Source organism: Gracilinanus agilis, chromosome 2 (assembly GCF_016433145.1).
Source record: "Gracilinanus agilis isolate LMUSP501 chromosome 2, AgileGrace, whole genome shotgun sequence".
Classification (NCBI taxonomy): Eukaryota; Metazoa; Chordata; class Mammalia; order Didelphimorphia; family Didelphidae; genus Gracilinanus; species Gracilinanus agilis.
Genome location: NC_058131.1, coordinates 33,010,605 through 33,022,550, shown reverse-complemented (window position 1 = coordinate 33,022,550; position 11,946 = coordinate 33,010,605). Strand labels below are relative to the sequence as shown.

General features: G+C 49.4%; 1 protein-coding gene across 1 annotated transcript in view; it reads right to left on the bottom strand.

Moving 5' to 3' along the window:
* Positions 1–11,665, bottom strand: part of ELMOD3 (ELMO domain containing 3) — a 15,156-nt gene extending 3,491 nt beyond the window's left edge. The window contains exons 1-6 of the mRNA XM_044659312.1: positions 11,520–11,665; positions 6,607–7,121; positions 4,516–4,593; positions 3,365–3,490; positions 970–1,030; positions 573–680 (exon numbers count right to left, since the gene is read on the bottom strand). Coding sequence (XP_044515247.1) covers positions 573–680; positions 970–1,030; positions 3,365–3,490; positions 4,516–4,593; positions 6,607–6,660 — 427 coding nt within the window. The 5' untranslated portion in view covers positions 6,661–7,121; positions 11,520–11,665. The remainder of the gene's footprint in view (positions 1–572; positions 681–969; positions 1,031–3,364; positions 3,491–4,515; positions 4,594–6,606; positions 7,122–11,519) is intronic.
* Between the last annotated feature and the right edge of the window lie 281 nt (positions 11,666–11,946).

Sequence of the window (11,946 nt, the reverse complement as noted above, 5' to 3'; positions counted from 1 at the left end):
AGGGGGACAGGGGGACAGGGGGAGAGGGGAGGGGGGAGAGGGCTCAAGACAGGGCCTGGAAGGAAGCATGTGCCTTGTCTGGGGAGAGCCTCAGGGCCGGATCCACAAGAATGGCTGAACAAACTGCGGTCTATGAAGGTGATGGAATACTCTTGGGCTCTAAGGATTGGGGAACAGGAAGAGCTGGACAGACTTTCATGGACTGAGTCAGAGGGAAATAAACAGAACCAGGAAAAACACTGTTTACAGGAACAGGAATATTGTGGAAGATTTAGCTACTCTCAGCAACACAACAATCCAGAACAATTCTGAGGGACTTGGGACAAAGAATACCATCTACCTCCAGAGAAAGAACTACTGGAATTGGAATATGGAGGAAAGCAAATTATTTTTCACTTTGGTTTTTGGGTTTTTATTTGGGGATTTGGGTTTTATAGGATTATTCTCTTACAAAAATGAACACTATGGAAACATGTTTTGCCTGCCAAGACTTGTGTAACCCGGCGGGAAAAAACAGGAAAACAATATGGCAGAAACTAGGTATAGACCAGCGTTGGCGAACCTTTGGGCACCTTCGAGCCGCCTGTGAGCCCCCAGCATTTCAGGGGGGAAGAAAAACCACAGCACATCAAGAGAGGCAGAAAAGGAGCAGATGCAGGCGAGGACGCACTGCGGACCACCTGGTCGGAGGAAGGCAAGAGAACCCTGGCAGACGCACAGTACCCGAGTGCTGGAGGCCTCGCCTGCTCGGGCGTCTCCTAGAGCGCCCTCTCTGCCACGAGGGACGGACAGGCCTCCTGCTTCCTCAGTTACCTTAATGATAACTTCATCCCTGAACAGGTGAAGAAAGAACCAGTGAGTGGGAAACTTATGCTGCATTCACTCCCACTCAAGGGAGAACATGGCTGATGGGATGGAAAGGGGAGCTTTGGAGGGAACAGGAAGGAAAGGAAAGCAGGCAAGCCTGACGAGCAACAAGGAATTTAAGGGGTTCGGGGAAAGGCCAGTTAGGGTCTCCCAGACTAAGATTCTGCAGGGAACATCAAGAATATCTCAAGAACAAGGGGATGGTGTCTGAAAAGACCAAAAGCGAAGCACACAGGATTTACTAACCTACATTTAGATTTTAAGAAACTAAATTGGTGCTGAGCAGACCGTTCGGGAGAGTAAAAAATGATCAGCGAACCCCCTCCTATCCTCCTGTCTTTCAGGGCGGCAGCATTCACACAGGAGAAGCCTCCTTTCTCTTGATGCACCCCCAGGTTTCCCAAGTTGTGACTAGAATGGAGGCAACAATCCACTTCTCCAGGTGTGATCTCCATCACTGCCAAGAATAAGAACCCATCCCCAGTCTCCCTCCCGCACGTTTTCTGAGGAGAAGGACATCCCATTTTGTCTTTTAAGTCCCCAAGACCTTGAACAGGGGCTAACACACAGAAGGCAATTATTAAATGCCTGCTCATTAAGATGACGTGCACAGAACTTGGGAGCAAGGGCAGAGAGCAAAGGATGGATTCCAAAATGTGGCCTGGCCCTCGAAAGCCTCGGGAAAATGAAGAAAGGAGAGGCAAAGCAGAAGGAGGCTCACCAATCAGGTCACACTGGGCCATGAGCACCATAACAGAGAAGGCAAAGATTTAATTGCTGTTTTGGTTTTTCTTTCTTTGGCAAAAAGAATGATCTTTGGACGGAAAGGGAAAGGGCCAAAGAGAGCTAACAGAAGTGATTCTCCAAATAAAGAAGGAGATTGTAAAAGAGCGCCTAGGTGCCCCCCATGAACCTGTGTTTCTTGGTTCAGAGGAACTACATCCTTGGAGGCTAAAAAGGATTTTACAGGGTCCAAGAAAAGGATAGGAAGGGTCTCAAAGGCAAAATTTTACAAAGAAAGCCAGAAATATCTCAAGATTGAGATTGTAAAGAAATAATTTCAAAGGGATGGTGCTGAACCATTATCAGTCTTCTCTGAAATATCACAGAGCAATAATGTAAAGAAAAGGGGGCAACCAGGTGGCTCAGTGGATTGAGAGCTGGGCCTAGAAGCAGGAGGTCCTAGGTTCAAATCTGGGTTTTAAAAAAATAATGTAGGGAGCAGCTGGGTAGCTCAGTGGATTGAGAGTCAGCCCTAGAGATGGGAGGTCCTGGGTTCAAGTCTGGCCTCAGACACTTCCCAGCTGTGTGACCCTGGGCAAGTCACTTGACCCCCATTGCCCACCCTTACTACTCTTCCACCTAGGAGTCAATACAGAGAAGTTAAGGGTTTAAAAAAATTAAAAAAAAAATAACGTAAAGGAAAAACATCATCAGTTAAATATAATGAAAATCTTGCATCCAGAGACCTAATGATGAAATATCCTTTTCTCCTCTTAAAGGCTTCTCTTTGTCACAAAGGAGGATTCTATAGTAGAGATATGGTTACCAGAAAATGATCATGACATGGGAGGGGTGGGGGAGCAAAAAGCAGCAAAAATATTTTTAAAAAGAAAGGTTGTGGAGGAAAGAAAATAGGCCTAGAGAAGGCTCACATCCCTAATTGTTTTTTAAAAAGAGAATGGAGTCTATCAACTATGGACCAATGAGCCTTATTTTTAATTCTTTAAAAAATGCTAGAATATGCTATTAAAAGGGCAGGTCAGGGGGGCAGCTGGGTAGCTCAGTGGGTTGAGAGCCAGGCCTAGAGACAGGAGGTCCTAGGTTCAAATCTGGCCTCAGACACTTCCCAGCTGTGTGACCCTGGGCAAGTCACTTGACCCCCCCATTGCCCACCCTTACCGCTCTTCCACCTATGAGACAATACACCGAAGTTAAGGGTTTAAAAAAAAAAAAAGGGCGGGTCAGGGAACATCTGGGAAAGGAAGCAACACTTACAAAGAGTAGCCTGGCTTCATGTGTCAGACTAACTTGCTATTTTTTTTTTTATCTTACTGTGTATTGGTTCCAAGGCAAAAGAGGGGTATGGGTAAGGGTTAGACAATGCGGGTTAAGTGACTTGCCTAGAGTCACACAGCTAGGAAGTCTCTGTGAGGCCAGATCTGACTCCAGGACCTCCCATCTCCAGGCCTGGCAAGCCACCTAGCTGCTCCCTAAACCTTTTTTCCAAAGGGCTTTTGGAGACATTATATCTGCTCCACTCAACAGTCTTCATGCTATGGAAGGCAAACATTATTATTCCTATTTCGGAAATTGAGAAGTAGATACAGAAATTAGATAATTTGCTCAAAATAATCTAAGAAAGCAGGGGCAGAGCCCAGTATTGACTCACTAGCCCAGGGGTCATTATCATTTTCAGTGAACAAAGTAAAGCCTATAAAATACCCGGAAGGGAGCACAATTTGCTGGGAACAGATCTTTGGAGCCCGACTCAGGCCGCCCTCATCCTGAAAGAGACCATGACGTCTGCCTGGCGCTGGCATGAAGACCTACCGGCCGGCTCCAATCCACTGTCCTCCATGGTCAGAGCCTGGAGGACGGTCTGGTACTTCAGGGCTGAGATCTGCAGGAGCACAGAGCGTTAGTGTCAGGGTGGATCACGGCTCCCACCCCAGCGACGTCTGCCTGAAGTTTCCTTATGGAAGTGCCCGCTTCCCGCGGCCCCTCGGAAGGACGATGCAATCACCCGAAGACCCCTCGTTCCGAGGAGCCCCAGAGGGTCGTTTACACTTTGGACTGAGTTTAAACTACAGCAGCGACAACCCCAACCCCAGGTTTTCTAACCAAAGTCTTATTTAAATGATCTGACCCTTCCTCCTTTCTTGCTCTCTGATTCTTTTTTTTTAAACCCTCACCTTCTGTTTTAGAATTGAAACTGTATATTGGTTCTAAGGCAGAAGAGCAGTAAGAGTTAAGCAATGGGGGTTAAGTGACTTGCCCAGGGTCACCCAGCTAGGAAGCGTCAGAGGCCACATTTGAAGCCAGGACCTCTGTCTCTGGACCTGGCTTTCTACACACCGAGGCCCCAGCTGCCCTTTGAGAAAACTCTTGCTGGGACAAGGGGGCGCCTTTACTTGGGATCAGGATCCTTTGATGATCCTTCCTACTTAGAGGGCACGTGAGGGCAGACAAGCTGCTTTCCTCACGAGGCAGGGAGCCAAGTCTCATTCTCGTTTTACAGGTAAGGAAGCAGCTGCTTAGAAAGGCTAGTGGGCAGGGGCAGGGTTTGAACACAGGCCCACTGCCTTCAAGATCATGGCCTCAGGGCTATGGCAGGGAAGGAGGCTGTCTGAGGGCTCTTATCTGAAGGGGGGGCTACTCTGCTTCTCTATCAAAACTTCCAGAGTCAGCAACACAGCAGAGGGCCGCATGCTACAAATCAAAAGAACTTTTTTTTCCCAAAGTGCCCCTTGATTTTGGGGACAGAAGCCAGTCTTCCTGATGGATAAGGCCCAGTCTGAAGGCCAATGGGAACTTCAAAGCCTGTGTGATGGAAAGAGGTAGCTGGGAGAGGTCAGGGATAAAGGCTATAAAAGACTTCATTGGGTGCTACAAAAGGTCAGAAGTAGCCCAGGGAGAGACACCCACAGGAACACATCTGATGGCTGGAAGGAAGCTGTCTTGCTCATCAATTTGCAGAGAGGACTCGCTGGAAGCTCTCATCACCTAAAGGAAAAAGGAGAGAGGAATGGGTTTCCTCGGCTCGAGGGCCCCTCCTCTGTCTGAGTGCTGATTTAAATGATGCCCAGTTTAATGCCACAAGTGACTCAGTGTGTCTCGACTGCAACAAGCACACTGTGCTATGGTGACATTCAGCTCCCTGGCTGTCCCCCACACCTGCACATCCTCTTTGTTCTCCTCTCTGCCCACTGGCTTCTTTTAAGTCCCAACTAATACCCCATCTTCTATAGGAAGTCTTCCCCAAGTGCTCTTGATCGGGGCCTTCTCTCTGTCATTCCTATTTATCTTTTACTTAGCTCATTGTCTCCCCAGTTATCCTGGGAGCTCCTTGAGGGCAGAGACTCTCTTTTACCTCTTTTTGTATTCCTAGAGCTTAGCACAGGGTCTGGCACATAGCATGCAATGAATTAATGTTTCCTGCCTGCCTGAGTGTCCAGTTTCTATCTGAAGTTGTGCAGGGATGAGAAGCTCACTCTCTCTGAGGCTCCCCAGTCAGCTTTAAGAGAACTCTGGTAGGAAGTTTTCCTTCTTTTAGACGAAAATCTACCTCTCTAACTTCCCCCCACCATCCCGAGTTCTGCCTTCCAGGACCAAGCAAGATGAGGTGGGTTTCTCTTCGTCTTCACAGCCTTTTAAGTTCTGAGAGCTGCTATGCTGTCTGCCCTCACCACTTCTTCCTGCCTCTTAAGCTTTCTCTTTTGTAGATTAAATGTCCCTGATTTCTTTGACCAATGGCTACATGACAGTCCTGATCACCCTCCTCTGGACACACTCCAGTCCATCAACGTTTCCTAAAACCTGGCATCTAGAAGATCCTCTGGCCACAGCCTGACCAGATCATGGTACAGCATGACTATTCCTTCCCTCATCCAGGTCACTGCCTAGTTATTTATTTAAACCCTTACCTTCCATGTTAGAATCAATACTGGGTCCTGGTTCCAAGGCAGAAGAGTAGTAAGGGCTAGGCAATGGTGGTCAAGTGACTTGCCCAGGGTCCCACGCCTAGGAAGTGTCTAAGGCCAGATTTGAACCCAGGACCTCCCATCTCTAGGCCTGGCTCTCAATCTACTAAGCTATCTAGCTGGCCTCTATGTTCAGACCATGTGAGCTTTCCCTAAGCCCTCACAAGCAGGGGCTGTTTTTTGTTCTTCTTCTATCTCTTGGTTTCTGGGCAGAAAATAATAACTTCATAGATACAGAACCAAAAGGAATTTCCAAGGTTATCTGCTTCAATGCCTTTGTTTTATGGATGAGGAAACACACTATGACCAATTCCCTGTCGTTTCTATATTTTTCTAGGCCTCGTTTTAGCAATCATTTTTATCTGTTATTTAGTTTAACTCAACCAATATTGCAAAGACTTAACCAGGAATCCTTGGAGCAAAACACTTATCCTGCTACAGAAAAGCTAACTAAATAAATGGAGCAACAGAGACAGCTTCATCCAAGGACTGGCTACTGTAACCAGAAACACTGGAATATTTTAAAGCAAGACTGAGCAAGAAAGTGGCTGATGGTCTCAATCAAAGAGATGCAAGAGAATTAAGAGGTTTCAAAAAACAAACTCAGAGAGGTGTTTCATAGAGATATGGCAGCTAAAACAACAGGGGACAAACGGATCTGTTTCAGATTTCTCACCCCCCAAAAATATGTAGGAGTGAAGCTGTAGGAATAGAAAACTAGACTTTAAATTTTAGGATGTCAGGGATTAAGTCTTGCCTAAATTTTATTTTGTCCCCAATACTTAGCACAGTCATCTACACAAATTAGATGCTTACTAAGAGTCTGATGAATTAAACTTGGCTCTAGAGTAAATTCCTCAAAAAGGAAGAGCTTCCTAGGCAGGAGAAGGGTTTAAATGGTAAATGTAAATGAGAGTTAGAAGACTTGAATTTCCCTGTAGGCAGTAGATGTTTTATCTTCCGTTTGTATCAAAAATCATATTCTCAAAAAAAATCATATTCTCGAATACTCTGGCCCCCAGGGAAGAGCACTTACCTGTCCATCTTCTTTCTCTTCCCCATTTTGGGGGTGGCAAGCTCCTTTGTTCATGTCTCAACAGAATTCCTTTAGGGGAGCCTGGAGAACTCAGTATGACATGGCCAGAAATGAAGAAGCCACGGATGAGAGTGGGAAAATCAAGGCTCCTGTCTTCTCAGGGGTCACTGAGGCTGAAAAAACGGGACTCCTAAGAAATCACAAGCTGGTCACCTCATGCTTCCCATTCAGCCATAGCTCTGGGAGTTGGTTTGCTCTTGGAACCTTCAACTGATGCCCTGATTTGGGTGACTTGGATTTGCTAAAACTTCTACATCACAAGGACTGAACCACTCCCAGGATCAGGTAGCCAGACCTCAGACCTTCAAATGACCTGTCGATTCAGTTCTGCCAGCACGAACATCACACTGAGCTTCCACATATGAGAAAGGTTCCACAAAACCAGGCTGTGATCACGGCGGTTCTCATGGACTAAGCCAAGTCTTAGGTCGTGGCTGGGACTACTGTGTTTTATCCTGCAATAAAAAGCAAACTCCCGTTACCTTCTGGAACAATGGTCTAGAACAGGGGGGATCGTGAGCCGCAGCAGGCGATGGGATCCCTCCGAGGGGTGACTGGCCAGAGGACGGGACGGCGGGGCTAACCAGTCCTGTATCTGCTCCTTCCCAGTGGCTGGCCTCCTCGGGTCAGTTATAACCCACGGCAGCTGCCAAGCAGACAAAGCTCCTGTCTCTGCCCAGCCCTCCCTCATGGCGTGCCCACGGTCCATCCCCAGGTTACCACATGGCTGAGGCAGGTGCCCACAGGAAGGAGAGCCAGGCTGCCTCCTTCCCTCCTTTTGCTGGGACAGACAAGCCACAAAGAGGAGCAGCGTGGACGCGAAGGGCTCCGAGAACCTCTGTGCATTGTCCTTCCTTGGGCGGCTGTGGCTGGCTCATGATACCAGCCCCTCACCCAAACAACTGCCATAGCCTCTCATCCAGCCCCCTGAGCTCAGGTCTCCTTAACGGAATCCAGCCTCCACGATCTGCAAAATCCACAGAGTAACGCCCAAGCCTGACCGTCCACTCCTTTATTCAATCCCAAACAGCTTCAGCTATGCTTTGGCTTTCACGAAACAGCAGAGCTCCGGGAGAAGACCAGCTTTACAAAGCGGCTCCTCTCCAGTTCACTTCAGTTGTCTTTGGCACCAGGTTTAGAACCAGAAAATCCAGCCTCGGACACTTTCTAGCTGTGTGACCCTGGGCCAGTCATTTGACTCAGCTGGCCTCTGTTTCCTCATCTGTCAAATGACCTGGAGAAGAAATGGCACATCTCTCCAGTATCTTTGCCAAGAAAACCCCAGATGAGATCACAGAGAGACAGACCGAACTGTCGTTTACCTGCCCGTGAACTTCAATTAAGACCTCCTGTTTTTAAACATTAGTGTGTGATAAATGGGGAAAACGGTGTTTCCATGGCTGGAAGATCAGTCACACTAGAGCATGTCTTTTAGATGTTAAAATGCTCCTGGCCAGGCTGCACATCAGCAAACATCCCACTCTCAAATTCATCTCAGCCGGGGACAATCCAAAGCAGAAAGGAAAGAGGAGCATTGGGTCTAATCGAGCTGTAGCTTCCTCTAATGATAGCGCAGCAGTGAGTCCTGTGGAAGACATTATCCAGGCTGTCTGCCTGGAAAGGAAGCAAACTAGCCCTACAGGAGGCAGAAGGTCAAGCCCACAGCCCCAAAACTGTCTGAGACCCTCTGGCCGGAGAGCCTTGGGCCCGTGGGGCCATCATCTAAGGAAGGATGGCAGGACGCTGGGGCTGGGGGAGACCTTGGAGGACATTTCTTTCCAGCGATTCCTTTTACAGACAAGAAAACGGAAGGCCAGGGTGGCCGAGGGACTCGCTCAAGGTCTCCCAGGCAGTGATCCTGGCAGATGAGATCTGAACCAGGTTCTGCGAGTCTCCACTGGCCCACCTGCCGAGACTCTCCCAAGCTGGGAAGGTATGGTTGGGGTGCCACCGGCCCCGGGGGGAGGGGGGAGAAAGAAGAGCCCTTACTGATGGGATCCGAGGGCCGTGGAAGGGTAAGACTCTCTGAAGGGGAATTTTAGTCAGAGAAGTGATTTCGTCCACATACTGACGTGCTACGTACAACATGTGTGAAGTGTGGTGCTAGAGCGTGCCAGCGTCTACTCCAGGAGCAGCTTCTCTGGGACTGGGCTACAGAGGCCAGGCTCCCAGGAATGAGGAGGGGAGCCTTCTACTCCATTTCAGCCCTCATCAGATCCTATCAGGAGCACCGAGTTCAGGTGCAGGACCTGCGGTGGAAGGATGACCCTGGCAAACTGGAGAGCCCAGCCCAGGGGAGGGCAGGCAGGATGTGGAGGGGAAAGGGAGGAAGCAGAGCCTGAAGCAGAGAAGCCTGCCGGGGACAAGGTCACAGCCTTCAAATATCAGGGTGGGGACAAAGCATGGAACTTGCTCTATTTGCCTCTGGGGGTAGAACCAGGGACAACCTGGCAATGAGGGAAAGTAGAGCTGATGCTGGGAGAAGCTTCCCACAGCTGCCATGGGAGCTGGGGGGGCAGGGGGACCTTCTCATTGGAGGGCTTCAAGCTGGGGGTGGAGGGCCACCTGTGAGACACAGTGCAGTCTGATTCCTCTGAGGTATGGGCTGGCCTAGATGGCTGGGAGGTCTCCCCATTATCAGAATCTGGGGCTCCATAAATCAGTAAACAAAGCACTCCTGACAGGATGCTAGGAGGGGAACATGTCAGCTGCCCAGAGGAGCATGTACCTGTCTCCGATGGGAGAAACGTCCCTGTAGGGGGCAAGGTCAAAGGTACTGGGGCTAAGGAGGGGGAAAGTCTGATTCCAGTGTCACAGGCTATCTCCAAGGCATCCACAGGGCAAAACAAAATCCCCCAGAGGGTACCCGTTCCCATGAACACCAAACAAAGCAACCACAGGGCTAGAATCGTAAATTCCCACCAGTCCCTGCTGAGGCCAAGCCTGGGGGGAGTTCCCCATGTTCTCTGGCTGGGGAGAGCAAGAGGATCCAGACTTAGCTCTCCTGAGACCTTTCATTCCCCACATCACACAACAGACACTTGAGCCCACAAACAACACTCATCTGAGAAAACAGAAGTCACGAGAGGCTTGAGGACTTCTCCAAGGCACAGGTGGTGGCAGGAGGCAGAGCCAGGGGGTGACCCCAGACCCAGGGGCCCCAAGCATCAGGAACATGATGGGCTCCATTTCACCTGTGCCCTCTGGGCACCTCTCCTGGCCTCTCTGGACCTCACTCTGATCTTCCCAGCAAGAGTCATTCCAAATAAGCAAATACCAGCCATTCCTACCTGCCAGGCACTATTTTAGCTGGTGTCATCTTACAAAAGTTCACTCTCAGAATGGAAAAAAACAAAACAAAACAAAACCAAAAACTGAATTAGGGGCCATCCAGACTTAGGAGTCAAGAAGGCCTCCCTTCAAACCTAGCCCCTGATGCATAAAGGGAGATGACAGTAGCTACCACATGAGGTTGTTGTAAGGGTCAAATAACTTAAAGTAAATACAAACATATAAAATAAATAAATCATTTTAAAATGTGTAAAAATAAAAATAAAGAATTGCCAATCTTTAATGCATTATTTTCTGCCTCTACAGCATGGCTTATATTTTTCCCTTTCTCCACTCATACCTGGGATTATTGCTTCAAGTCTTTCTTTATTCCAATCCATTTTCCACTAACACAATTTTCCTAAAACCTAAGTCCGACCAGGACTCCCATCCCGATGGAGCCCACTAGTTCCCTATTCTTGTTGTTATTGTTCGTCCTTTGTTTGCAAAGAGGGCCACTGACATCAACAGGTAATGCCTTCACCTGCTCATAAATTGGATTTGTGTGAGGTTGAGTTGCAGTCATCAATCAGTCTATAAGCTCCAATTTGACATATAAAGCTCTTCACAAACAGACCTCCCCTCCCCCAATAATCTTTCCAGTCTTTTTATACATTTCTCCCCTCCACTCCCTCTTTGGTCTTCTATTGGCATATTTACCATTTCACATCTACAGCGTTCTATCTCCCACCTCCACACTTTTATCCAGGCTGTTCCCTCTGCATCTGGGCTTCCTACACTCCCTGCCTTTCTTTGAGAATTAGCCGAAATACCCCTTTCTGGAGAAAGCTTTTGCCAGGCCGCCCCAGCTGTTAATGCCTTCTCCTCTAAGACTGCCTTTCATCTATTCTAATCTTGTTTCTCCCATTAGAACGGACGTTCCTAGAAGGCAGGAGCCTCCTTGCTTCCTCCCCCGCGTCACCTCAGAGCTTAGCATAGTGCCAGGTGGACAGGAGATGCTTAAAAGTTTACTGGATTAGATGGCCAGGTTCCGCGGGCTGGGGGTGCAAAGGGAAAACAAACCCCTGCTCTCAAAGAGCTCACAGTCTAACGGAGGAGCTGAGGAGCCACTGCTTTGGGCAAACTTGCTGGGCTTTAGAAGTGGTTTTATAAATACATTTCTCCGTAATTGGCTTCCTTCGCAGTCCTACTTAATCGAATATAATACTTAATACTTAATCTAATGCATCTGAGAACGGAGTGAGAAAGCGGGCCCCCGGCTCCCCTAGCTTGCCCAAAGGGGCCGGGACTCCAAGGGGTGAAGCCCTCAAGCTGCAGAGAAGGTACCAAGCTAGCCTGGTAGGGGAAGACGAGCGAAGAGCGTATACTTGCAGCCCCCAGTCCCATTCTTTCCCGCGGTCAAAGCCCAGGACGCACAGCTGGAGGCGGGAGGAGAGATTACTTAGTATCCATCCCGAGGGTCACGCCTTCCCTCCCGCCCCAAAGAGAAGCTCCCAGAGGGACTTCGGCGGAGGCCCAGATGGGCGCCCCCCTGCCCGAAGCCCGGACCCGCTGTCACCTACCTGCCTAAGCTCCACGACACCAACTCCCTTGGCTGGGGTTCCCATTCCGAGTCCCGCAGCAGCCGCCTCTGCCCCACTCCAACTCCCCTCACGTTGGCACCTGCGCCTTGAGTAGCCCGCGAGGCCCGCCCACCGGCCCGTCGGAACTACACTTCCCAGCAAGCTGTGGGAGTCCGCCATACGGTTCTTGGCTAAGTAAAATCCTCGCGGGTCCGAGCGCAGCCCCGAGGGACAAAAGTTCTAGTTCCTGGTGCTGGGCTCCAAAAGCTCACTGCCCTCTCTCCGGAACTACATTTCCCGGAAGGCTGTGCGATCCCCTCCTAGGGCTCTCAGCTGAGGGGAGTCCCAAGGGGCAAAGTTCTAGTTCACGGCGCTGGGCTCCGCCGGCTCGCTGCCCGCCCTAATGGGGCGGGGCAAGGTCCATGGA